This window comes from Atractosteus spatula, chromosome 17 (genome assembly GCF_055471065.1).
Source record: "Atractosteus spatula isolate fAtrSpa1 chromosome 17, fAtrSpa1.hap1, whole genome shotgun sequence".
NCBI classification, from domain to species: Eukaryota; Metazoa; Chordata; class Actinopteri; order Semionotiformes; family Lepisosteidae; genus Atractosteus; species Atractosteus spatula.
The window spans coordinates 9,098,613-9,125,250 of NC_142722.1; the positions used below are offsets into that span (position 1 = coordinate 9,098,613).

The 26,638-nt window shown below is 47.4% G+C and overlaps 1 protein-coding gene across 1 annotated transcript in view; it reads right to left on the minus strand.

The window, feature by feature from the left end:
- Positions 1 to 229: 229 nt before the first annotated feature.
- pole (polymerase (DNA directed), epsilon) overlaps positions 230 to 26,638 on the minus strand; it is a 29,735-nt gene continuing 3,326 nt past the window's right edge. Inside the window, exons 8-49 of the mRNA XM_088935738.1 lie at positions 26,112 to 26,192; positions 25,667 to 25,774; positions 25,165 to 25,275; positions 25,002 to 25,087; positions 24,721 to 24,840; positions 24,154 to 24,286; positions 23,692 to 23,805; positions 23,169 to 23,381; positions 22,762 to 22,869; positions 22,326 to 22,454; positions 21,816 to 21,918; positions 21,564 to 21,710; positions 20,948 to 21,093; positions 19,700 to 19,848; positions 18,829 to 18,921; positions 18,402 to 18,546; positions 17,338 to 17,495; positions 15,993 to 16,188; positions 15,581 to 15,795; positions 15,301 to 15,403; positions 14,927 to 15,007; positions 14,594 to 14,716; positions 14,160 to 14,393; positions 12,827 to 13,039; positions 12,422 to 12,565; positions 11,972 to 12,112; positions 11,363 to 11,516; positions 10,924 to 11,030; positions 10,493 to 10,669; positions 10,177 to 10,400; positions 8,935 to 9,155; positions 8,472 to 8,676; positions 6,838 to 7,011; positions 6,221 to 6,346; positions 5,914 to 6,046; positions 4,864 to 5,059; positions 3,801 to 3,932; positions 2,943 to 3,136; positions 2,544 to 2,744; positions 2,261 to 2,386; positions 2,043 to 2,132; positions 230 to 1,364 (exon numbers count right to left, since the gene is read on the minus strand). Coding sequence (XP_088791864.1) covers positions 1,245 to 1,364; positions 2,043 to 2,132; positions 2,261 to 2,386; positions 2,544 to 2,744; positions 2,943 to 3,136; positions 3,801 to 3,932; positions 4,864 to 5,059; positions 5,914 to 6,046; positions 6,221 to 6,346; positions 6,838 to 7,011; positions 8,472 to 8,676; positions 8,935 to 9,155; positions 10,177 to 10,400; positions 10,493 to 10,669; positions 10,924 to 11,030; positions 11,363 to 11,516; positions 11,972 to 12,112; positions 12,422 to 12,565; positions 12,827 to 13,039; positions 14,160 to 14,393; positions 14,594 to 14,716; positions 14,927 to 15,007; positions 15,301 to 15,403; positions 15,581 to 15,795; positions 15,993 to 16,188; positions 17,338 to 17,495; positions 18,402 to 18,546; positions 18,829 to 18,921; positions 19,700 to 19,848; positions 20,948 to 21,093; positions 21,564 to 21,710; positions 21,816 to 21,918; positions 22,326 to 22,454; positions 22,762 to 22,869; positions 23,169 to 23,381; positions 23,692 to 23,805; positions 24,154 to 24,286; positions 24,721 to 24,840; positions 25,002 to 25,087; positions 25,165 to 25,275; positions 25,667 to 25,774; positions 26,112 to 26,192 — 6,174 coding nt within the window. The 3' untranslated portion in view covers positions 230 to 1,244. The remainder of the gene's footprint in view (positions 1,365 to 2,042; positions 2,133 to 2,260; positions 2,387 to 2,543; positions 2,745 to 2,942; positions 3,137 to 3,800; positions 3,933 to 4,863; positions 5,060 to 5,913; positions 6,047 to 6,220; positions 6,347 to 6,837; positions 7,012 to 8,471; positions 8,677 to 8,934; positions 9,156 to 10,176; positions 10,401 to 10,492; positions 10,670 to 10,923; positions 11,031 to 11,362; positions 11,517 to 11,971; positions 12,113 to 12,421; positions 12,566 to 12,826; positions 13,040 to 14,159; positions 14,394 to 14,593; positions 14,717 to 14,926; positions 15,008 to 15,300; positions 15,404 to 15,580; positions 15,796 to 15,992; positions 16,189 to 17,337; positions 17,496 to 18,401; positions 18,547 to 18,828; positions 18,922 to 19,699; positions 19,849 to 20,947; positions 21,094 to 21,563; positions 21,711 to 21,815; positions 21,919 to 22,325; positions 22,455 to 22,761; positions 22,870 to 23,168; positions 23,382 to 23,691; positions 23,806 to 24,153; positions 24,287 to 24,720; positions 24,841 to 25,001; positions 25,088 to 25,164; positions 25,276 to 25,666; positions 25,775 to 26,111; positions 26,193 to 26,638) is intronic.

Below are 26,638 nucleotides of genomic sequence, written 5' to 3' on the forward strand. Positions count from 1 at the left end.
TGAAATGGTAGTTGTTGCATTCCAACACAGGGAAATATTCTTCAACCTAATTTTCCACAACCACAAGTAAAAAGAATTTGTGGATTTTTGCATTGGGATTAAAATGTTCAATCTGACTTAAGTGTGGGGATGTTTTTTTATTAAATATACATGAATTGAATGATCAATCGAATGTATTTATTGTATTGTCTTGTCAAATCATTTGGTGTATTTAAAGAGGGTACTTAATCTGCGTTTGGCGATTCAAGGCTTTGTTTTGTTGCTATTTTCAACCTAAAGTTCAGTTTTGAACAATTTGTTACCTTCTCCAATCAATGCTTGTTTATAAAATGTAGAGTTAAAAAATATAATGTACTGTACAAATACATTTATTGGAACAAATAAACCAAACATTAATACAGATCATAAATATCACATTGCTGATCTCTACTCCCACCACTGGATTTTTATCCTGCCTGTACATGTTTTGCCATCTTTATTAAGGAAAAAAAGGATATCCTCCACCCCCATCAGGAGAGATCAGAATTTGAGCACAAAAATGACTATAAATCTTTAAAAAAATCTTTACAATACTTGACATAACTGCTGATCAAAATATCCTATTTCTGCACAGAATTGTTGAATTTTAAATATAAAACTTACTGAATGGAGATCTGGCCAGAAACTACCTAAAGCAGCAATACCATGTTACAGACTTAAAGAGAAAACATTTAATTAAATGTCATTTTTATAAATATATACTTTTTCAGTAAGTGTACCGTGACCATCATTCCATCTCAGATTTGCTTTCCTGCAAAGTATATTTGCTTTGTGACTTGAACCTGAAGTTTTTTTTTTTACCTAAAGACGCTGATTTGGTCCTCTGTGTATGGCAACAAGCAGCGTCACCAAAAAATTATGAAGATGCACAAACTTTCCATAATGCTATGAAAACAGTGTCTGTAATACCTGACATTCTGGTCACAAAAAAAATAGATTTTAATATTTTTTTTCACTTCACTTCTTGAAAATGTTCTTTCCTGGAAAGGTGGGAACTATTTCTAATCCAGCCGCAGTATGCAGGGCTGCCTGGTATTGAAGAAGGCACAGTCGTAGGAGGGAAAAAGTGTCCGTCTGAGGAGTGCTCAAAGTCTGTGCAACCGAAACAGCTCCTGCAGCGCTGATCACGCCATCGGCAGAGGCGGAACCAAAGGGAGAGAGAGTCCGCCCTCCCACAGGTCCGGCTGTCTGCACAGGCCTCCTGCTTAAGATGCTTTTCCCAGCTGGGGGCTCATCCTCAGCACCCAGTCGACCGTCTCCTGCAGGAAGGCCATGCCGTAGTGGGCAGCGATGTTCCGGAACACGCCGATCTGCTCGGAGAAACTCTTGGGGACAAAAGAAAGAGAACACGGTTCACGACACTGTGACCTCCACCGGCCCGTGCTCACGTTTCTTCCCCTTACAGCTCTCCTTTGACGGAAATTCAAAACCGCCAAGGCGTTTTGGCTATGGTCCGCCTGTTTCGGAATCGACATGTGCGTTTCTTACATCGCAGCCTGAAGCTACAAACCCCGCCCCTGGCGCTCGCCTCGCCCGCCCACCTCGCACACACCCGAGCGTGGGGCTCAGTCCAGATTTGCACCTGCAGTCTCCAGGTTATCGGGTGCAGGACTCTGCATGGGGGTGGTAATACACCCCCCTTGCTCATTCTTAACACCAGTCGGAAATAGCAGACTTGGGTGTATATACTTTCACGGAGATGTGATTAAAATTTAATATAAATTCAACCTAAACTGAATTAAGTTTGGAATGTCCTCCTCAAGTTTGAAGCCCTCCAGTTATTTTTTTTTTCTTTGGGCTTTGCATTGAAAACATCATTTCTTGTTCATAATTCGAAGAATTCACTTATATAGTGCTTTTCTGGACACTCCACTCAAAGTGCTTTTTACAGTATAGTGTCCCCGTCACTATACTGGGGGCATTAGGACCCACACAGACTGTGGGGTGAGCGCCCCCTACTGGGTCCACTAACACCTCTTGCATCACATTGGTCTGAGACTCACCTTTGTGGACAGAGTGAGAGTGAAGTCTCCAGCACAGCTACAGTAGACAGGCATGTTGGCTTCCTTTACTCCTTTACACTTGCTACAAACCTACAGGGAAAACAAATACACCCTGTAATGAGGGAGACTTCACCCAGAGGTGTTCTAAATGCCCAGGAAAGGGATGACTGGATGTTCTGAGAAGGGGTATCTGGGAAGGAGTGCACAGGTAGACTGACCAGGTCCTGCAGGGTGTAGGTCATCAGTTTTTTCTGCAGGGCCTCCACCAGAGCCATTTCAATCCCCTCCGTCTCGTACTGAGCCTGGCAGTTGGAGCAGAACCACTGTGGCAGCACAGAGCCATCCTGGGGAGAGAGAAAGGTGTCAGAGCAAGACAGACACGAGAAGGGACAGGGATAGAGAATGCAGAAACCCACAAAAAGTCTCTTAACCTCAGTTTTTAAAGCAGAATCAAAAGAAAGATAAGCTGGTCTCCCTTGTACGGGTTATACCGAGACCAACCTGAGCCACCGACGAGTCCTTGCAGAGGTCCAGGTCTCGGCAGAAGTTACATTGTCGGCAGATGACCTCAGGGAGGATGTAAGACTGGCAGGGATCTCTGAACTGGGCATCTTCCGCAAACTCGCCCACGTCCACCAGGCGCAGGAGGTCCCTCTTCAGTTTGTTCACCTGGTTGGTGATGTTGGAGTCCAGAGAAAGCACCTGGGAACGAGCAAGTATTGTACTGACAACAGCGCAATTGCTTAAAAAGCTAATCCAAGTATTTACTTACATTTAAACACCGCAACATGTTATATTAAATAAATGCACATATATTTTTTAAGTGTGATTGAACCATCAGGTAAATAACCTCATATCCACCAGTAGGGCATTATCCTACATTTTCTGGCAGTTACCTACCTGGCAGACGTATTTGATGAACTCTAATGCAGGGTTGTTCAGGGGCAGGTGGGAACCTGGCAGCACAGGGAACATGTCGGAGGGCTGGGTGACGTTTCTGGTGCCCGTCACTTTCTTCTGGATCTTCTGGGTGATGGTAAAGAAGCTTTGGGTCAGCTCACTGGAGACATACTCCTGGGAGAAGGTGATCATTCCTAGGGGCAAGAGGGAAGAACATGTATTGTCAAAACTGCCACTGCCTTAAAAAAAAAAAAAACTCAGGACAACTTACCAATTCCAAATACAGAAATGACGGTCTAGAGTGACCAGCGAGACTTTAAAAGAAGAGAATCTTAAAGGCATCACAAGATTTTGGAGTACATCTTTTGAGTAGATCTTGAGTACAAAGAGGGGCTTTACAATACAAGAGTTAACACTGATGAAAATGGAAGAGTCAGTGCATTTCCAGCTGAATTACCTTGACCTAGAGTGTCCTCAGTTACCACACTCTGGGATGACGGGTTTTTAGACTACGTTCTTATGTCTGCAGCATTTTGAATCTTTGGCCTTATTAATTACTCGTAAGCTACAAAACAGCAAAACAATGCTTACAATACAATTACTCCACTCTCATCAGCCCATCTCTAAGCACACACCGGAAGAAGGCTCCACAGCCGAAACGTTGCCTCTCTTTTCTTTTCCTTTCTGCACAGAATAAACTTTTACCCTCTTCCTTTGCAGCCTATGCATGCTGACGCAGCCACCTACTTGAACTTCTTCTCTGCAAACCTCCCCCTGCTCTCTTTGGACCTATTACCTTGTGCCCATCTCGCACAGTGAAGCTGAATGCACTGAGCCTAGCCCAGTAGAAGCACTCACCAGGCAGGGCATTTGCATCCCCTGCGGCCTCCTGGGAAACCTGGCTGCTGCCCCTCCTCTTGATGGGCGTGGCTCCTGGAGCATTGCGGCGAAGCTCCTCCCTCATGCTGTGATAGACAGCGGCGATGTAGGCTGACAGCATTCAGAGGGAGAAACAGCAGAAGAGACCAGTGTGAAATTCAGGTTCTCACACTTTTTATGGACACACAATTTAAAGACTTCCAAGGCATTACACAGACAATTTCGATAAACTACACTCAATAAATGTACACTATTTACAAGGAAATCCAATCCTAAGTGCTGACATATTGCTTGTTATAGTGATCATCAAAAGAAAATGATGCCTTTTCACTAAATTCATTCAAGCTAAAGTTAAGAAAAAAAACTGCACTATGCATTATGTACAGCCCTGTGTGTGAACATGCACTGAAATAACATTAAATGGGACACTAATAAGGAAATTCATATTACAAATCAAGTTTAGAATCATTAATCACAAAGACCTCTTGCTAGCCTTTGGAAAATTACATGCATTCACAACTGGTTTCAACCTGGAGCTTTGCTGAGCCTCAAAATGAAATGCCACTTGACTCTAGGAATTTCAAGGGCAGATGGGCAGACAGCCCTGGTGAAGGTTCCCCACCCCATGGGGGACTTAATGTCAGACTGCGGTGCTTAAAATTTAAATGGTGTCGGCTAAATGTAAAACTGAACACCCCACAGAGATCCAATATATCTGATACTTTATTAGATGAAATTTTGAATTCTCTCCTCAAATAGCGCAGATTTCTCCTTGCTATTATTTCTCAAGCAATAAACTGCAAAAATGTAATTGCACGTATATTTAAATAATCATTCAATAGTTTTTTTGCAAAGTTATTGTATTTATTACATTTAAAAACCTTTATATTTAACATTAAATATGTAGTAAGCTGAAGCATATATGTGCCAGTACTGTAATTAAGTACTTCACTGATTCTAAAAAGCTAGCTGTTTGGCAGCGCTGCCTGTAGGTGTCAGTGTTGCAAGCTATACAGATGTTGCACAGCTGGGCCAGGCCTACCTGAGACGATCATTAGGAAATATTTCTGGCAAGAGGCATTCTGGGGGAGGTATTGCATGATGTTCCAATTGCTCTCAATGAGATCCTCGACGTTGTCCACATCGCCCTCTTCTTCGTCCTCCTCTTCTGACGGTCCTGCCTCATCCTCACTGTCCTCCTCTGCATCCGCTTTCTCCGCCACCTTCGCAGCGCCCTCCTGAAAACAGCGCAAATATCGCAATCCATCTCCACACCCGCACCTCCGCCCCCATCAGTATCGTGTTGAACACGTTTTAGAACAATAAAGAAAACAAACCCATGAAATCAAAATAATCAGCTTTTGACTGCAGCATGAAAAAAAGCGTCTGCACTACATATCGTGTAGGAGAGGCAAAAAATCCCAACGCTGCTTGGCAAATAATAATGTCTTGCACTTATGTAGCACTATTGCACTCAAAGTGGTTTACAGGTAATGGGGACCAGTGTGCAGCCCCCACCTGGATGATGTGATGGTAGCCACAGTGCTCCAATACACTCCCCACTCAGTGTGGAGGAGGACAGAGTGATGAAGCCAGTTCAGTTCATAGACTGGTAAAGGCCAGGGTGAAATTTGGCCAGGATGGGGGGGTTACACCCCTACTCTTTGAGGAACACCCTGGATTTTTAATGACCACAGAGAGTCAGAACCTCGGTTTTATGCCTCATCCGGAGGACGGGAGCTTTTTACAGTATGTCCCTGTCATTATACTGGGGCATTGGGACCCACAGACCACAGGGTGAGCGTCCCCTGCTGGCCCCACTAACAACGCTTCCAAAAAAGGTTTGAAAGGCAAAAGGGCAAAAGTGTGAAATAAATTTTAATTTGTTAGGCCATTCCCAAGGAAGACACAGAAACACACAACGGGCATCTTCCTGTAATGCTCTGCATTCTCTGGGTTTTTTTATAATCTGAGTAAAGCCCAGAGATTTCCAGCTGTGGCACAACTGGCTACTTCTGATAACCGATATCCCAGCAGGTCACACACTACGAACTGCGCGACGCGGCGGTCTGTAGCAGCGGTTTCCTCATACCTGTCCGTAAAGAACGCTGGCCGGCAGTTTGCCCTTCACTCCCCCATAGTTAGCCAAGTCCATCCACAGCAGGAACTCCCAGCAGCGCGAGAAAGTCATGGACAAGGAGTGGAAAATCTCCCGCGAATGGATGCTGAGCAGCGGGAGGGAAACGAGAAGCAAAGACAAAAAACACTTCAAGAAGGAAACTCACAGAGACAAGCGGGGGACAAGGCATCTGTTCTCGGGTAAGACCATCGACATTTTACCTCCAGACATCCCAAAGGGCTCCTAGACCCCGAGAAGCAGGAATGGGCTGGGGAATTACCTGTTAGTGATGTACTCCACGTACGCAATGGCATCATCGATCCTGCGCTTCTTGGTACAGAGGATGATGCGGTTGAAGTTGCCATAAGCGACAGAGGAGCCCAAACGCTTAAACTCGGCCACGAGCCTGAAAAAGACCGAGGCGAGAGAGTCATGACTGCATTTCGCAACGGCAGGTGGGAAAATGGGGCCCCGGAGTTCCGATTTCAAATATTGATTATTTTCATGAGAAAATTTAAAAAAAAGACAAATTGAGAGCTCATTTTCTGTGTCGGTGTTCCATGCCGGGAGCAGAAATGAACGTTTTTTTTATGCGACTCTTCATTTTCTATTTGTATTAACTCTTCGTTTCAATTAACACCCCACTCTGTTTTGTCTCACACTGTCACAGCTCCAGGCACAATCAATATTTATTGTGCGTGAATTCTGTAGTCCATGTGGCAGAAGTGTTTAAAAATAAATGCACTCGAAACTACTGTAACTTCAAAGGAAACAAGGAAACAAAAACACCAGGTGTGTGTAGCCAACAGTTGGCAAGCATTTGAATTAAAAACAGTAGAGAAGAGTTGAGAACCTAAGAGTGCTAATCCAGTAAAGCAAACTGCAAGCTGGACTCACTGCAGGAAGACCTTCTTCATCATGTTGTGCAGCGTGCGGTGGAGTGCTGGGTCATACAGCAAGGAACTGGGGGAGCGCAGCCAGCGGTAGAAATGCATCACTTGGTTGTCAGCGTAGACGTTGTGATACTGCGTGATCTCCTTCACCCAGCTCACTACCATGCTCTTCAGAATCCTGCAGAAACCCCCCCCCCGCCACAGCCTGTGAGTGCAGAACCGTGCCAAACACTTCAAGACAACTCGGTGTGCATGTGTGCAGAGATCAAACAAACAAAAGAATTCACCTACTTAAAGGGAACATTTCATTGATCACTTGGCTGTACTGAAACTATAGAACTACATGCATAAAAATTCAAGACATGGTACAAAGATGTCTTCTTTGGGGCGGCATGGTGGTGCAGTGGTTAATATTCCTACCTCACGGTGCTGGAGCCCCGAGTTCAATACCAGACCTGGGATGCTATTTGCGTGGAGTTCTCTGTTCGCCCCAGGTTTGTGTGGGCTCCAGTATCCTCCCACAGTCCAGAAACACACTGGTAGGTTAAACTGGCCCTGGTGTGAGTGTCCTCTGCCTAGCGCTCACTTATTGCCAGGATACTGTGGCACAGGGGAGCATTTTTTTTCTAAAAGCACCGCTGTAATCCCACAGTTATTTTTCTCTCTTTATCTTACCCTTCCACAGCCGTGTGACAGCGCGGTGACTGCATTAGCGGCTGTAGCCAAGACCGATTTCGGCTCAGCTATGAGAATTCCTCACACGGCTGCACGGGTGTTCAGACAAACCCTCGCTGAGAGCAGTACAGCCCAGGCGCCTTGCTCTGTTCCCCAAAGAGCATTATTTTTTTTCTTTGCTCTTAGAGCACTTTTTTTTTTCTTACTCTTGCGCTCCCAAACACATTTAAAAGACGGCCTATACACCTGCCAGGCTGATCTCATGCTGGTCCTCGTCTACCACAGCTCCCAGACCCGCATTGTTACAATAGGCTCAGGCTCCAGTTAGAAAATGGATGGATGTTTCTTTTTGTCCACTGTTCAAAGCAAAGATATTCCTTGTTATCACCTAGAATCCTTGTTAAATGGTAACTCTAGTCTTGGCCTTTCACCACAGTACAAACAGGCCCAATTGGCTGGTCTCACCACAGCTAGAAAGACATCAATCCCGTGCTGACAGTCTCGCACCCCTGACGTCAGCAGGTCCTGTACTGGACGGACATTATATACTGCTTGAACACACGCTACCAGGGGAGTGGAGGGTTTGAGGGCAGCAGCCAGTTCCATCAAACCATTACCACACCCTTCTTCGGTCCTGGCTGTCTGAATTTTAGGGGTCCCGTGGTTGAAATGTTTGAGGGGGCTACCACTATGGCCAAAGGGGCACTTGGAATTCTGGGAGACTGGGAAACTGTGCTGTTCTTTTAAAAAAATGAAACAAAAAATGGGTTTAGAAAAAATGTTCCCAAGATTTCTCATTTGCAACTCACTTTCATTAATCTATGGGTATTAAAGAATTTTAAACTCTGTCGGAGTTAATTGTCAATTCCACTGACTAGTAGAATTGGATATTCAAGCCTTATCACCTCCAGATTCGAACCACCGTCTGTGTATTGAACTCCTGTAACAAGGGCGCTGATTTACCTGAATGTGTTGGAGCAGAGTGCCGTCTCGTCGTAGCTGGCCAGGGAGCTGGCACCCTGGTTCCCAGACATCATGTCCTCCAGGGAGCCCTGCTGGATGACATCGAAGCTGACGCCCAGGCTGGCGCCCCCCTCCATGTCGTTGACGTGCTGGGACTGCAGGATGGTGTTCACAGCCAGGCTCTGCAGGTCCAGCTCCACGCACACTGCACACACAAGACACAGGCCCTTCGTTACTGCCACTCTCCGCTGCAGCATCTGAATATACCCGGAAACATACTGTCAAAAAAGCTCTCTGTCACAGCTAGACATTAGATACTGGGGGCCCGTACTTTTTCCTCCCATTTCAAAATGGCTTTGCAAGTTTAACATCTGCCTGGGGACAGGCATTTCAAAAAGAGAGCCTGGCGTGAGTGTGATGGAGCTGACTCTGTTCTGACTCATTCGTTCGGCCTCTCCTGGACCTGTGGAATAGCAGCCAGGGGCGTTGATCTCCACGGAGCTCCGCTCCTCGTTCTCCATCACCAGCCTGCTGTCGTCGGCCTCCTTGCCCCCCAGGTCCGGCCGAGCAGAAGGGGAGAGCCACAGCAGGTGGTTGTGTCGACGGAGGTGTCGAGCGAAGAAGAGGTCTGAGCCGAAAATGGACACGTCTTCAGGAAGGTTTCCCACCGGCAAGTGATAGTACCTGAGAGAGAGAGAGAGATCAGGGGCATCAGCAATATTCACTCTTCTACACAGACATCTCAAGGTCTCATTAAAAAATTAAAATGTTAAAATCATGAGATTTTGTATTTTAACATCAAGCTGTTTCAAAACTGGAATTCTGCATTCCTACAAAAATATACTGTATAATCTGACCTACTATATAAAGCCAGTGTGCAGTGTGTTCTAAATTTAAAACCCATCACAGAAATGGTATGGTAATGGTCTTCATTAGACTTATGGTTACAAACTAAGACCGTTATCAAAATATTTTAAACAAGATCCTCTTTGATATTAAGTCTTCCCTGACGCATGGCAAAAATAAAAGTTTAATATCAGCCTTCGACAGAATTAAAGGGGAACTGCAATTCCAATTTAATAACCTGTTATTAACAAAATAATTTTCTAGAACGTCAATGAGTTTTTTACAAATTTCAGATTAAGCACAAAATCGTGAAATTTGTGAAAACGTTGCAAGATGCCATGTTGTCCCAAACTCGCATTTGAGTTCCCACGAATTGCAACATGAGGCCCCTCCCTTCTCACTAGTCTTTGTAACCACTAATGTGATGCAAGAGTGAATAAGTACAGGTTGTGCAGCAGACATTTCATCGCAGAAATGTTCCTACAGTACATGATCTGCACGCTTAAGCTTACAAGTAGTATTTGTCAGTAAAACACGCTAGAAACTTAGAGCAATATTTCTATTGGATTAAAAGAGATGAATTCACAAGCCTGTATCACATCATTGGAAGTTTTGTTGCCTTCTGAACCGCAGAACATGGCGCTGTGCATACCTGGAAATTTCGTCTATTTCTGACATAAATTGGAGGTTTTACAAGTTACTGTGAATGTTTTACTTTAATTGTGGTTTGAAATGCACTCAAAGCTGATTCTTTCTATCCCCAAAATATAAAAAGAGCGCTGCAGCTCCCCTTTAATTAGGACCCAGCTTGTTATGAAGCAGCTCCTAGCGGGGCTACAGACCGAGTGTCTTTGGGTACCTGGCCATGTCAAAGGCCTGCGAGAGGCAGCTGTCCAGGTTGAGGTAGTGCCGGATCATCCTGCGGGCCCCGTGGCGCTGCCAGTCCAGCACGTTGTAGTTGATCTCGTCAATGACGTGGACTGGCACCACGGGGAAGTCCTCCAGGACAGACAGCCCAGCTGCCAGCCTCCGCAGCTCCCAGTTGGACTGGACCGCGATCAGCGTGGGTCCGCGCCGCTCGTCCTGAGCGCACAAACCAGAGGAAGAGACGATGCGTCCGGCTTACTGTGCAAACACGCCGACAGGCAGCGGAAGCCGACAAACGCAGACGATACCTTGTAGTTGAGCAGAGTTCTCTGAAGGGCGCGGTAGATGGCCTTGGGGTCATTTTCGGCTCGCACCTCGAAGTTGTGCTTCTCTGGGGGGAGGAGCTCCTCGCCCATCTTCTCCAGCAGAGCAGAACGCTCGACAGAATACAGCGTGCCGAGATTCGGCATCTGGTTACTGCGGACCTGCAGGAGGGGGGCAGCACAGAGCAACCTAAGCATGAACCTTCCCGCTGCTTTCATAAGGAAACAAAAGTATTTTGGAAAGGTAAAAAACGGGAGGCTTTGAAGATAGGGAGACTGATCCTTAAGTAAAGTAAATGAACAACCGTATCCTGTCTCCGAATCGTTTTTCCAAGATCGCGGTCAGTGGTTTTTTACGTTGTTGTGCTGCAGAGCTCCTGTTGACTGGCAGGCTGTCAGCAGGATCCCGCACTCACCGTGTCCAGGACGAAGACGCTGGCCTTCCGCTGGGAGGGGATGAAAAGGCCGAAGAGAGCCTTGTGGCCCTGGCTGTGGTGGTACATGTAGATGTGGCGCACACTCCCTGAGGGAACATGTCAAAACAGCTGCTATGAAGGCGGAGTATTGTATACATTTTGCATGCAAGATGAAAAAAAAGACTAATGAAGAAAGGCATAGCTTTTGTCAGAAGGAAGAGAATCTAACTAATGTTATCGTGTCATTATTGGGGAAGCCTAGCATTTACTTGCCCATAACACAGCAGGCACATTTGGGGAAAAAAGCATCTTCGGACATTAATACAAGCAGACATGTAGTAACAGCTCTAGCAGATAAAATTTAACACGTGAAAGGGGAAACACTCTCCATTCCCATTTTGAAGAGGCAGCTCTGGAGCAGTAACTAGCGCAGACATACCAGGCTCCAGGTAGCTGAACTGGGCCAGCGACCTCATCTCCAGGTGGTCCAGGTCAAAGGTGTCGGCTTCGCGGTTGGCCAGGTCCCTCGCCAGCTGCTTATTGACCATACACACACAGCCCAGCTGCACCAGTGCCCGGAAGAGGAGGGGAACCTGGGGGAGAGAGCACCCATGCTCAACTCTCACTGCTGTAGCAGCTTACAAACAGGTTCGCTAATGCTAAGTGATTGATTTTTTTTTTACATTAGCAATTATACCCAAAGGGCTTTTGCACATTCCAGGTGATCCCATATACCACCACCCCAGCAAAGAAATTCTGCAGTGCAGTGTGTTACCACAATTTAAGCTTCTATTACAGTGGCCTACTAGACTGTAAGGGATGGCTGTGGATTGTCCCAGGTATATCGCATCTTTGCTAATCCTTGCAAGAACTTTCCCTTCCACTTGGCTTTATGTTTCTTACACACAATCCCTTGTAAGGAACAGTTCTCCGCAGCCTTGAAAACTCTGCCCAGTCTAGACTTTGGCCTGAGTGCCACTTTTGGTATTATTCTCTTCTTTGAGCTGTAGGCTGGTTTTACCCATAGACCTGAATCCATGGGACTGACCTGAGTCTCGTAGACGCCTTCAATGTCGGGGGCAGAGAGATCTGCGTTGATCTCGTTGATGTGCTCTTGGTACATGTCCTCAGGCACCGAATACTGGTACAGGTGGTACACCATATTGGAGCGTGGCAGCATGCGGTTGACCTGCAGGACCCCAAACAGGCTTTAAGGGACACCAGACATTTTCGCTTCGAACAGGCCAAGGCGCAAACCCACCAGACACTGCGTTTTGTTTTTTTTAGCAATCATGGTTCACTAAGCCTCTCAGCAAGGTGTTTCAAAACTGTGTAATGCCCCATTCCTGCAAAAACATATAATCTGACCCATGAAGCCAGTTTTAACATTTCTTCTGAAGTGTGTTGCATGTTATAAAATAAGATGATGGCATTGAAGGTGAAAAATTAATTTTCCCTTGTTGATGAATACTTTGATGCAGCTGGTGGAGCCACTCACCTTCTTATACATGGGCCCCTCCTCCTGCTTGGGCACCCGCTGGTTGACGTAAAAGACGCGGGGGATGTTGAGCTTCATGCAGTGCAGGTCGCTGCCGATCACCGCCCACAGCTTGTGTAAGCCTGGGTGACTGGTCTCCGCAATCTTGGGAAGCAAGGAAGAACAAGAAGGTCTGTTACATAGTGCCACTCCGCTACAAGAACATCGATACAGATCTTGAACTGGAGCTCTCTGGGCTTGTGCAACTTCAACAGCTCAGGGACTGGAAACACCAGGTCACCCAACGTCCATGTGGGCCAAGCCCATATCAACCGCAGCTAAAATTTGTCCAAGAGTCCCATCCTCAAGCTCTCCTGCATCCTGGGAATCTTTGCCGTGTGACAGCCATGAATCCTGCTCGCTCACCTGTACGATCTGCCAGGGCATGTCCAGGATGCTCCGCGCGGTCCTGCGGAGGAAGCTGCCCAGGCCGGTGGTCGGGCCGCCCCTGATCACGCCCCCTCCCGCTGGCTGGGCCCCGCCGTCCTCCAGCCGCCGTTTCTTCCTGCGCTCCTTCCTCTGCCGCGCCTGCAGCTCCCACTTCTTCTTGTGGTACCGCAGCCACACCAGCCTCTCCTCCTGCAACGCCGAGCACATGCCTGGGTTCAGCCTCGGAGAGCGCTGGTCCGATACGGTCTAGCACAGACCCCGCCGGGGAGCCCCACCCGCCCCACTGCGGGGCGGCGTAACCCACCTAACACTGCCATTCCGCCCCTCTCATAGATCTGAACTGCAGCATTGAGCTCCAAAGCTCCAATTCTGTTCAAAACACGTTCAATCAGCCCCATGGGGCAATTCAGGCAGCCAGCAGTGGGATTCCACTAAAACAGGCACGCAACATGGTAGAATAAACTTTCCAAGAAAAAAAACAGAAATTAACAAAAACAGCAAAAGGTCTATAAAATGATAATAGGTGTAACATGCATTTTAAGGGATCTGTCAAACACTACAAAATAAAATAATCCATAAGATATCTAAGAAAGTATTAAATTACATGCACATTTGCAGAAGGGGCTCTATCCAATACAGATCCTGTTGATAAAACTTTCTTCACACTCATTATCTGTGAGCCTGACAGCCTCTGGAGCAAAGTCCACAGCCGAAACGTTGTGTTTCCTTTCTTCTCTTTTCAGCATGGAATAAACCTTTAACTTGTTCCTTTGCAGCCTACGCATGCTGACGCACCTACTGTACCTACAAATTTTCTTCCATTTGTCTTGCACTGGGAAAAAACCTCTTCCTGAAGGCAAAAGGTCAAAGGCCAGGTGAAGACTAGGAGATGGAAAAGCCGTATGTACCCTGGGAATGACTCGGCCTGGAAAGATGCTCACCTGAGTGCAGGCCGCACTCTAAGATCACAGGTTTAAGACTGGATCGTGCCACCGGCCGACTGCGACCTGGTTTCGCAGTTGGCCGAGCACCTCCGAGTGAAGGATGCGATTAGTGAGCCAGGGCTCTCTCGGCCCCTGGCAGGCATGTGGTACTAAACACTGAGGGATGGGCCTGTCCTCCAATCCCACCTCCAGTAGGGGGCTGATTGCCCTAAGGAGTCCGCACGTTCTGGTTCTCCGCTGCGTGGCTGTCGTAGGCTTGTAGTTACGAGCCAAGACGCAGACAATGCACCACTGGCTAGTCCAGGAGTGGGCAGGTATAGCGAAAATCAAGGGCGATTCTAAGTCTTTTGGAAAAAGTGGCATGCCTTCGTTTTGCCCATGGGTGGCGGTGGACCGAGGATCTCCCTCCAGGACTGGGTGAGCTCCAGCTCCTGGGACTCAGCCTGGCTATCTGCCCCCAGGGACACCCGCTTGCGCTTGGTGCTGATGGGAATGGCCGGCTGCAGGGGTCCCCGCTTCACCCCAAAGTCCTCCAGGTCGCCTATCTCCCCAACTTCTGAGCACTGGCTGCTTCCAACTGCCAGCTGGTTAGAAACCACCTGAAACAAGCAAGGGAAGTTGAATGATACAAGAACACCAATTTCCCTGCACAGTACAGTAAATAAGCAAAAGAGTTATTAAAAACTCTGCATACAATACAATTGGAAAACACGATTCATCATCCTTTGCTCACAATATGCTGAAAATGCACTGCAACCTTCATAGACCAGGCTGGACAGCTGGTCTAACAACAGTGTACCTGTCTCTTGCCCTCACTGGTGAAAAGCTCGCTGATCTTCTTCTGTTTGTAGATATCATTTTTCTCCAGCAGCTTCTTGTGCAGCCAGTCCGGATGCCGCACCCTGGGTACAGGATTTTTCACCTAAGGGGTCAAAGGGCAAAGGTCATGAAGTGCAAACTGCCACAGATGCACAACACATTCACTTCTCCTACTCAAGCTGACAGCTGGCTTTTCTGACAGGAGATGTATCGGGAACATCACCTGACGGCACAAGAAAGCCATCTGAACCTGTTCTGCCCCCAGCCACACAAGACAAGGCTAGAGCAATAGAAGAGCTCTTGAGGCTGGTACCTGCTGCAGGGCAGCTGGGATGGTGATGATTTTCTGGATGGCGCTGCCAAGTCTCTCAATGTAGTAATTCCAGTCCAGAATCTGTAAAGAAAGACCAGTTATCCGTCCATGAAAACGTCATGGCTGCTGAGACAGGTAGGAGATGAAAAACGGAGCAGTTTGCCAAGCTTAAACAGAACGGCTATGAAAATTTGCCATTTTGTTACCAGATGTGATGACGAAGGTCCTGAAACATTTAGTTTTGACCGACAGCAAAACCCTTCTTGCAATCAGTCATGTTATTCACTGGATTCCTGAATTCTATGCTAAGCACGGACATTATACAGAATTAAACTTGCCACAGGCTGCAACAGGTGTCAGAGGAGGAGACTTACTGAGCGGATGTCCAGGTCATGCAGGGCTGGCATCTTCAGCCACTTGCGCAGGAAGTGCTTCTTCACGCTCGGCTCTGCCTGGAAGATGGCCAAGGGGATAGCCCTGCCAGAGACATCACGACGGAGGAATCACAAGGCGTTGCTGGTGAAAAACCCTCCCTGCTTCCGCAAACTCCTGGAGACTCGCCGGACAGCCCCAGCCATTGTTGCCTATACATGCATGAGACTTTTCCTGCAGTCCCCATCCTGCACCAGTGCATCCTTCTCCCCTTGCGCTTACCTCTCGGTGACCGGGGATCCCTCCGGTTTGCGCGAGATGACATAGCGGCAGCTCAGCCCAGCGTCCTTCACCATCTGGTCCCCCAGGAACTCGGCCAGCCGCTTGGCCGTGCTGATGGAGGTGGACTTCTGCTCGCCGTAATCCTCCAGCTTCCTGGACATGGAGCGGTTCTCCGAGATCAGCTCGAACAGCTCTGCGTCCGGCATGTTAGCCGCCTAGGTGCGAGAGCTTCTGTCACAGCGCTGACGTTTTTCGGACCCTTAAACAATCGTTCACAATTTAGAAACCTCGGGGTGAAGAGGCCCATATTGTAGTGTTGTAAAGGAAGCAAAAAGCTCTGCCACCTATCAGGTCAGCATCTGAAAGGGACGGTGGTGGCACACTAAGGCTGTCGGGAGCTATAGGGAGATACCTTGCTGTACAGCACGTCCAGCCAGTAGTCGGCCACCTTGGCCACAGAGGCGTAGACCTCCTCCAGTGTGGTGCCCTTGAGGAAGGCCTCAAACACAGAGGACTGGAAGATCTTGATGAGCTGCAGCTCCCCCCGGCGCTTCACTTCGAAGCCCTTCAGCTCAGCCAGGGAGCCGTCCTCATTAAACACTGCATACCTGCAGAGGAGAGGGGCGGCATGGCTAAAGAGCTCGTTCGGGAGAGCATGCACACACTGCCAGCGTGACATTCGTCAGCACAGCCTGAAAGTCCTCACCAACTACAGCTCCCTTGTGCAAACATTTAGGCACCCCTGGTCAAATCACATATCTCAGTGAATCTCTATTTGTCCACCTGACTTAAAAAGGGGACCTGCAGCCCTATTTCTAAATTTTGGGGTTAGAAAGAATCAGTGTTGATGAGTGCATTTCAAACCACAACAAAAGTAAATGTACACCTCTGATTTACATAAAAATAGACAATTTCCAGGTTTGTGCAGCTATATTGCTGTCACTGTGTGCGATTCAGAACAAGGCAACAAATCATCCCATGATGTGAAGCGGCCTTGTTACATTGTAAACAAGCAGCCTTGTGAATACATCATTTTTAATCCAATAGAAATATTGCTCTCGATTTCAAGAAGGTTTGGCCAACCTACAAAATACTTAACTCTGCATTCAGATCACGTTGGAACATTTCTGCAATGAAAGGTCTGCTTGTATGTACTGTATTTGTTCGTACATCGCATTACATTAATCATTACAGTGACTAGTGAGCAGGAAGGGCCGTTTCACGTCACAATTTGCTCAAACTCTCTTTTGCGACAATATGGTGACTTACAGTACTCTCACAAAGTTCACGATATTGTGCTTAACTGTTACGATACCGCCAATTAATTTGTTTTGATTTAATAACCAGTCTGAGAAACTCTGATTGTAGTTCCCCTTTAATTTAAGGCCTAACAAGTCAATCATGTTTTGGGGCCTTCGAAAAACACAAATTAAGAAAGTAGTAATGAATCAACAGGATGGGTGCCAAAATTTTTTCCTTAAAATTTACAGAAAAATGTCGTTTTTGAGTTTGTTCCACACAGAGGTTGTGTCAATTTCTGTTCGCTTAGAGATTCAATGAAACATACAATTTGACCAGGGGTGCCTAAACATTTGCACATAACTGTAGCTATGTCCACAAATACAAATAGTGTACGTCAATAAAACGTTTATTCATAAGCTTCGAATTAGAGTGTGACAGAAACATGAGGATGAGAAACTGCCTATTTCTGTCCCAACAGGGCTCCATCCCTGCCCAGGTCACCCCTGGTCCCCTACCTCTTCTTCAGCTTCTTGCCCTCCTCTTTGGAGGCAGGCAGGATCATGGCAAGGTAAGGGCCGTCCACTTCAAAAAAGATGCTGTTCTCAGATCGGGTCTCGTAGGTGAGTGTGGCGGGATCTGTAAGCTCCTGGTACTGGTGATTGGTAAAGCCCTCCTGAAGACCAAGCAGACGGGCAGAGAGAGAGGCTGGTAAGTGAGCAACCCAGTGTTTCACCAGCCTGCAACATTGGATGGGCTTTAAAGGGGAACTGCACATGGATTTTGACGAGTGCATTTCAAGCCACAATAAAAGTAAAATGTACACCCTAACATGTAAAACCTCCAATTTACATCACAACATATCTGAAATTTCCAGGTGTGTGCAGCACCATGTTCTGTGATTCAGAACAAGGCAACAAAACGTGGTGACATGAAAAGGCCCTAATACATTGTAAACAAGCAGGGTTGTGAATACATCACTTTTAATCCAATAGAAATACTGCTCTTGATTTCGAGCCAGTTTTGCCAACAAATACTACTAGTCAAAAACTCTGCTTATATATCATGTTGGAACATTTCTGCAATGAAGGGTCTTCTGCACAACCTGCACTTATTTGCTCGTACATCACAGTCCATCAGTCATTACAGTGAATAGTGAGCAGGAAGGGGCTGCATCACTTCGCAAGTGATGTTTGTGCTTAATTTAACATTTGTAAAACTTTTCTCTAACATCAATGAATTTATTTTAAGGAGATTCAATAACCGGTCAGAGAAATTGGGAGTGCAGTTCCCCTTTAATCCACAAGCCACATACCAGAACTCAAACAATATTGGTTCATCCTTTTATCAGAAGAAAAAGAGAGTAAGTGAAAGGCAGCCATTTTTGGGCAAAAATAACAGCTGTTGATTTCTGCCATGGAAAAAAACTGGCAGAAAGGTGTTGGTTTCTCCAATTTTAGGATAATACATCCATCCACGTAAAAGGAACTAGGACTTACACATTGTCTCAAGTTGCCACTAGTATCCGGACTCTGGGAGACCAAACATGCTGTAGAGCCATGACTGTACAGACAAGCCTCACCTTCACCATGATGTTGAGCATTGCCCCTGGGTACGAGATGGTGACCTTGGGCTTCTTCTCATTGCTGGATCTGATGACAAAGTTCTCGGGGAAGGTGTTGGGAAGCACGCACCAGATCCCATCAGTATCCAGCTCCAAGGGCCGGCTGCCTCACAAACACACAGTTTATTTTACAAGGAGTCCAGCTGCACTGGAGCTTCATAAACAGAATACAGTCCTGTCACTTCATGTTTCTTTACCTCCTCCTGGCTACAGACGTGCATCACTTTATACTTCCTAACAAGCATGTTAGATAAAATCCTTTTTTTGTGGATTGTTTAAACGTGTTTAAGCAAGTGCTGGAAGAACTGTAACGTAACGCTCTGCTGAACCTACAGGTGCTTGAGGCCCTATTTCTCCCAGCCTGCGGCCAGACCCTGGCCCTCACCCGATCTGTTCAATCAGCTCCCTGGCCTGCGTGATGATATTGGCCCCAGTGTAGCACACGATCCCAGCCATCTCCATGGAGTACCAGCGCGCCCTGTTGGACAAAACAAAGAATAGCATCACCCAATAAGAAAGCAATGCAGCACATAAATTCATCTTTATACTGAAAGTAGGAAGCATGACTCAGGTCTTTGAAACTCCGAAAGCGATTTTCCCTTTCCATATGTAAAATATCTGTATCGCCCTTTTTTCCAGGAAAGGAGTGGATGGAATTTCCAGAGAATTTAGAAAAAGGGTTTATCCATTTCAACGAACAGTATTATTGCCACAAAACACACTTCTTAGGGTATCCCACATGGCAGAACCACCACCAGTGGTTGCAGAGAGCTGGGGTCACATTGCTAGCCAAAATAAACTGGGTCTCCCCAAGATGCAGTGCAATGGATGCAAATCCCCTCCAGAAGGGTTGGGATAAGTCAGCTTCCTAGCAATCGATCATTTCAAGTGGCACAGCACCCTTCACAATACTGTGCCACAGGGCGCCGTTCAGATTTTAACGACTATAGCAACTTGTCAGGCACTTGCAGTTGCATCAGTGAGAGCCACCTCAGTCCTATAGGTGGCGCCAACTCTCCCGTCAGTACCAGGGACCATGTGATGAGATAGATACTAAATTTCTCAGCAGCTGGGCGTATGAGATGTCTGAGCAGGGCGATCTCCCCCAGGAATGTACAGGAATCCCTACCAGATGGAATGCCTTAAAACAATGGCAAACTCAGCCCGGGTGGATATGTACGATCACTTGTTTTAGAAAGACGCATTTAACTCCGGATCTCAGCTGCCTCTGCCCTCCTGCCTCCAGGGCGTCTTACCCCTTGCGCATGACGTAGCCGTAGAAGGAGTTGAGGATGCACTTGTGGGCGAGCTGCAGGGACTCGTACAGGATCTCCATGTTCTTGCAGCGCTTCACCTCGGCCGCGTCCCCGCACTCCTGCGCCGCTGACAGCTTCTTCTTCCAGACCTGCAGCAGGGGACAGCGAAGTGAGAGACAGCCCACACCCACACGGCCCCAGACACGGGGGTCAACACGCTGTCAGAGCTGCAGGACAGAACCTTCCTCCCGATATCCATGGATACGGGAACAATGGATCAGTGCATCACTTGTTTAAGCCTTCATGGCCTGTCGGGATTTGTGAAGGTCCCGCACAGTAGGGGAAAAAAAAAGCAGTGAGAGAAGTCTGAATTCTTGATCTAGACTTTTGGCCTGACAGGACAGCAAAGTCATGTCCAAACACGTTAGACAGCCGAATCTAAGACAACACTGATGGGAATCTGTCTCCCAAACAGTCAAATGCCACTAACAAATTGAATATCGGTAGCGTTCAAGGCTTGCGTTGCTGTGCACAAATGTCTTTTTCCACTGAATTCTTGAGTCACTGCTTGAAGTTGAATTATTCTATGAATGTATCTTAGATAAGATAAGATCACTTTATGGCCATATACAATTTCTTGCATTAGGAATTTCACATATCCCAACTTGCTCTCCACAAGAGACAGACACACAGACAGAGAGAAGCTTGGGGTCAGAGTGCAGGGTCAGCCATTGTACGGCACCCCTGAAGCAGCTGGGTTTAAGGCCCTTGCTCAGGAGCCCAACGGAGTAGGATTCCTCTGCCGGCTGCAGGATTTGAACCGGCAACCTTCCAGCCATAGGCACAGATTCTTAGCAACAGTGCCACTGCTCCGCCCCATCTTACTCATCATCCGTGAAAAATGTATAAAACTAATACTTTTATTTAATAAACCAATATTATTTGTAATATTATATTATCAATATAATATGATCATGCACAGCTGGTCATAAATCAATCATTACACAGCCTAATAACATCAGCATATACAGGTACATTCACACAAGGACACCGAGTCCTTTTCAGACTTCTGAAAACTTTTAAGAAAGCATTCCTGCAATTTAAGAGCATTTTACTTTTCTCTTCATAAACTAAAATGTATTAAATAACGGGTTAATATATAAATCAGTTTTGGGTAAAGCCCGTCTCCGATACCAATCTGCTGATACTGCCACACAAGCAGAGTCTCTCCAGATGCAGTCTCTGTACCTTGTGCAGCCCTTTGAACTCGTATCGGCGATCTCGAAAGGCGCGAACTGTGTCCACATAGAAAGAATTCTCTCGCTGGCAGATGGTGGTGACCCGCTCCTCCAGTCGGGTCAAGTGGACCTTCTTGTAAGCCTTTCGGCAGTAGTCTGGGGATGACATGGGCACAGAAAAAAAAAAAGACTGATGTAGCAATATCAAAATGAACAGCTTTTAATGCCACATCTAGAAAATAGAGATTAATGGAATTAACTTCCATGAATTACCCGATTAATTAAAGGGGAGCTGCAGTCCCAATGTTTCAGACCAGTTATTAAATCTCAGTAACAAAAAACATTCATTGACGGTATAGAACATCTTTAAAATTAAGCACAAAATTGTGAAAGTACTGTATATTCACCATATTGTTGCAAATCCCTGGTCTGGCAAAATAAATTTTGTTCATTTTGTGATTTTGTAAATTGGGAGGTTACTGTGAGCAGTTTACTTTTATTTTGGCCTGAAATGTACTCATCAACACCGTTTTTTTCTAACCCCGAGACTTTAAAGTAGTGTTGCAGTTCCCCTGTAATGGCGTCCAACAGACGGGAAGAAGCTGGGCCGAGCGTGCGGGCCTCACCAGCCAGGCGTTTCTTCTCGTGGCGTGCCTGCTCCTCGCGGTTCAGCTCGTGGAAGGCCTGTGGCCGCCCATTGGGGAAGAGCGGGGGGAACTTCTCCGACTCCAGCTGCTGCTGGATGCGGTGGAACTCGCTGCGGCTGGCCGGCACTGCAAAACACAGGCACCCAGACGGGGTTAGGCTCTGGGTGCCGCGGCAACAAGCGACGGCCATTTTGCTGGGAGTCCACGCAATAGCAGCCCAGGGATACTCACTGAACTCCCCTCTCCACTGCCAGGTCATCTTCCTCTGGCAGTTGGCTCCCGGTTTGTTGAAGTCGCAGGCCGCACAAGTGGCCTCATCCACCATAGCCGAGGGCTAGGAAAGACACGAGACGCCACGTGAAACAAAAACCCATTTAGCCCTAAGGACCCGCTTTCCTGAAGGAAACGCACTGAAAGATACAAACACTGTCGTGAGCTTGAGGGCTGCATGACTGGATAGGTGCGCCGGGGACTCCCCCAGCAGAGGCACGCAAAGAGTTCAGCATCGCCAGGGGTTGGGCTGGGAACTGACGGCCACGGCTTTCTCAGCTTGCAGGGAAACAGCGCCCCCTGTGGCTCCCCGGGCATCTGCAGCTCGTGGCGAAGTGCCTCTTCTCCAACGGGAGCTGAATTTCTTTTACATGGCTGTGGAGCTTGCAGTATGTGAGAAAGATGAATGGCTGCTCACCCACATTCTCCCCACAGAGAGCCACAGTGGTCCGAACCAGCAGCACCACCTACCTGCAACCGGTTGGTGAGGATGATGTTGGGGTACATGGCACCCACATCCAGATGGTAAATGAGGGGACACTCAATCCGGTTTGGCACCTCCTTCAGGGAGATCAGCTTCTTCTTGATATCCTCACACACCTGAAAGACAACAATTTCAGGCCCATATAAAGGAATAGAGCTTTACAGTATCTGCCTTGTGTGCACATAATACTGTAAATGGAAGAACTGTTCTGAAGATTGACATGAGCTTGGCAAAATGTTCCTGGATTCAACACCGTTCACTGCTCCATTCATTAGTTGAAACGAGCCCATTAAATGACATTCAGTGTTCCAAGACAACTTCATCCTTTCTGATGTTCAGAATTCAAGGAGAAGAGAGAGTTTTGAGAGTGAACTGAAGAACACTGACAGGGGATGGCTGTCAGTCCTGTGCAGAGACACTGACCTCACTGAAATTAAGGACCTGCTCCAGGGGGATCTTCTCCTCCTCTTCAATGGCATGGCGCAGGGTGTGCTCCACTCTCTGCAGCAGGAAGTCGAAGGCCGCTGGGTTCTGAAGACACAAACAGCGTCAGTGGATTTCCAGACCCAGGCTAAACAACATGGAGGTGAAGCCTTCCAGGGATAACAGCAAGCTCAAAATCAAATGAAGAAGCACTGGGTAACGAATATGCAATCTTTTTAACAACAATGTACTTCAGACACTCTAAAGAAGCAATTACTTGTGCTTTTCTTCCGTTTTGGGGTTTGAAATGCGTATGCAGAGTTTTGATCCACTATACTGGGACAGCCTCAGTTAAAATGCCTAAATCTCACACGCGGTGGGGGAAGGGGGCGGGAGCAGGCCTGTACCATTTTGAAGCGACAGGGGATGTCGCTGCGAAAGACGCCCGACTCCAGGGCCTCCACGTGGCCCCCCACGTACGTCTCGGAGTCCAGCACGTGCCCGTCGTCCGTCAGCTTGTTGAAGACCTGCTCCTGCTTGTTGGGGAAGACGATGTTGGCGTGGAAGGCCTGGACCATGAGCAGAGCCTCGCAGAGCGTCCCAGAGCCCTTCCGGAGCACCTGCCACACACGGACACCAGAGAACCGTCGATTCCCCCTTTTACACGGCCATCTGACACATTTTGCATCTCCTCTCTACGTAACTTGAACCTTTTGTCCAATGTGCTCATTTTGCAGAACACCCGTTTTCCAGAAGTTTCTTTCAAGCAAGTAGCTAACAGCTAGATAAGCCCCTCCCACTCATAATCATCCTTAAAATATCCTCTTCGAGGGTCTTAATGTTCCTAAAAATACATTTCCGTCACTTTTCACTCCTATGAAGGCCCACACAGACAACGGCACCGAAGAGGCGACAGGCAGATTTCCAAACCTCGTCTGGTTCCATGGGGATGATGGTGCACAGAGCGAAGATGAAGGGGTGGACATACTTCATGTAGAGGTAGTAAGTGGCGACAGCATCCGACACCGAGTATGTGGCCAGAGTCTGGAGAAAACCAGCAGGGTGCAGTTAGTAACCTCGCCACCAGCCAATGGTGGAGTCTGACGAGACTAGGAAACGTCTAGTTAAACTCAGAAGAGCCTGGCGACAAGAGATACCTGGAATTCCACTTTCCACCCAACACATATCCATCTCAACAACAAACTTTTAAAAAAATCATTCTCCGTATGATTGATCTTTACAGTTAAGTGCCCGGAGTTCCCGAGCTACACAGGGATATGTAAAAAAAAAACATGCACGTCTTTGCAATAGGAGCAGATGACATCTGCGGTTTCTGGACTAGAGGACGGTCCTCTGAAGAGGCAGCCCAAGCCTGGCCCCCCCACTCATTACCTGAGGCTCCTCGGTGGCCATGCGGCACATCTCCTCTGGATCCAGCTCCACGGGGTCGTACCCCAGCTTGGCCTTCGCTGCCGCCTTCAGGTTGTGGCTCCCCACGGGCAGGTAGCTGTCGCGCTTCACCCACCTGAGATGCAGCGCCAGATCAGCGGGAGGGGGTTAAAAGAGGGCTTCCGGAACACGCGTCTCGTTATCCCGCGGTTAAACGCGCGACACCTTCTCGAGCGCCGGGGATTGCAAGATTCCACGTTCTGCCATTTCCGATGTGCCAGAAATCTATCCTGGGACACTAAAGTAGAGGAACCGGCTCCAGTCCTCAGGGAACAGAGCCCTGTAGGCTCAATAAGTTATCACCTGTAAAAAAAATGCTCCCACACCCTAAGCCTATAATACGTTAAAAGTAACAAGGAAAAAAAAAAAGATATGCTTTACAAGGAAAATCAGATTTAACTGCAGCCCCCCCCCCCCCCCCCGAGGACAAACTGGTGCTTGAAAAGCAAAGAACACCTGCAGTATCTCACTGCTGAGAGGCACACAGATCACAGCCGCCCCCCGGCCCACCTGAGGCAGTCCATGTGGATGGCCTGGCTGGCCTTGTACTCCCCTTGGCTGTCCTTCTGAAAGCCGATCTCGCGGTGCATGTTGAGCCCGTGATGGGCAGCCCGTGTCTCCACAAAGGGCCTGGGAGGAAGGAGGGAGGGGGACAGAATGAAAATCACAAAGCCGTGAGCTGATGGGAACGGACCGTTCCGTCCGCACGGTTTGGTTCGACAAGCTGTTGGACAGCTCAGAGGCGCGACGCCTGCAGCAGGCACAAGGAGCTCCACGGGGCATTGACTCACCAGTCAAAGAAGTCTCCGTTGTAGGTGACAAAGATGTTGGGCTTGGTCTCGTGGATGTGCTCAAACCACCTCTGGATCAAACTGGCCTGAAACCAGAAAGCAGCAATTGATTGACTGTCATCTCCCAACCCCTACGTCTCTGACCGTAGGTTAATCCTCTCACCTCATCAGGCTCATTAAACACGGTGAAGGGTCCCTCGTACTCTGGTTTGGGGGTGAACTCAAAGTCCTCAATATCCTCGGAGACAATTTCCCTGTTTGTTATCAGGTATCCCTGTCACACAAACAAAGTCTCACGCTTAGTCACAGTACACACTGGTTTGGGGTTTAACAGTTGCTAAACCGTTTAGAATTCTGTTCCAAGAGAAAGGATGGCTAGTTTTTACAATGACATTTAACAAGCCTAAAAATAAGGCAATCAATAAAAAGAAAATAAAAAAAACTGATGAAGATATTAAAACTAACTGCTGAACCAAAAATACTCATGTAACCCACATTGTGAAGTAGTTAGCAACAAAACATATTCAACATGAAATGAGAGGCGAAATTAAGCTATGTACTGGAATAAATAAATAAAAATATTGCATTATTGCATTAAGTTGTGGAAAAGCACTCCAGAAACACCTCTTTGGGAATACTATTACAGAGAGGAGTATCACAGACACCTGTCCATCAATCATGTACGAGATCATCATGATCTGGTCACTCTCAGCATCGGGGAATTTCAGAGGCAGCTTGGTGGTCTCGATGTCAAAGGCCAGCACAACAGGGTCCTGCAAAGTGACAGGAAGCAGCAAAAGGCAGGACAGGTTAGCATTCCAAATCAAGACCTTTTCCACTATTAAGCTAAGGGTATTAATCATCCCTAAATGCGATGAGCTTCAAATGACAACATCAACATATAAAAACAAGCTTTCAATTGTCTTCTGTACCAAATGAAAAGCATGCAGTCTTGTTCAAAATCAAGAGATCTCCACACACACATACAACATGTGATTTTAAAAAAATACAAGCACCTTCAGAAACACAACGTCCCAGATAAGACTGGTTGCTTTGCTTGCAATTTCAGACACTGAGGAGAACAGCCCCCATGGTCTCAGCGACACTCACCGGCCGCTCAACCAGGTCATCCCTGCGCACGATCTCGGGGGGATAGGCACTGCCACGGTAGCGCACATTGTACCAGTGAGCCTAAAAAACACAAATCATGGTACAAAGATCAGCTTTCCATACCCAGCCACATGCTCACACTCTGCACTGCGGCTTTAAAAGCAAGCAGAACTTGCTTTTAAAACTTACCAGCAGCCATGTCACCCTGCAACTCACACCTGGCAGCCCACTGAAGATCAGCAGGTGTGAGCCTGGTCAGTACCTGGATGGGAGACTCCTGGGAAAAACTAAGGCCGCTGCTGGAAGAGGTGTTAGTGGGACCAGTAGGGGGCTCTCACCCTGCGGTCTGTGTGGGTCCTAATGCCCCAGTATAGTGAGTGGATACTATACTGTAAAAGGCACAGTTCTTTAAGTGAGACGTAAAACTGTGGTCCCGACTCTCTGTGGTCATTAAAAATCCTAGGGCATTTCTCGAAAAGAGTATGGGTGTTAACTCCACATCCTGGCCAAATTTCCCCCTGGCCTTT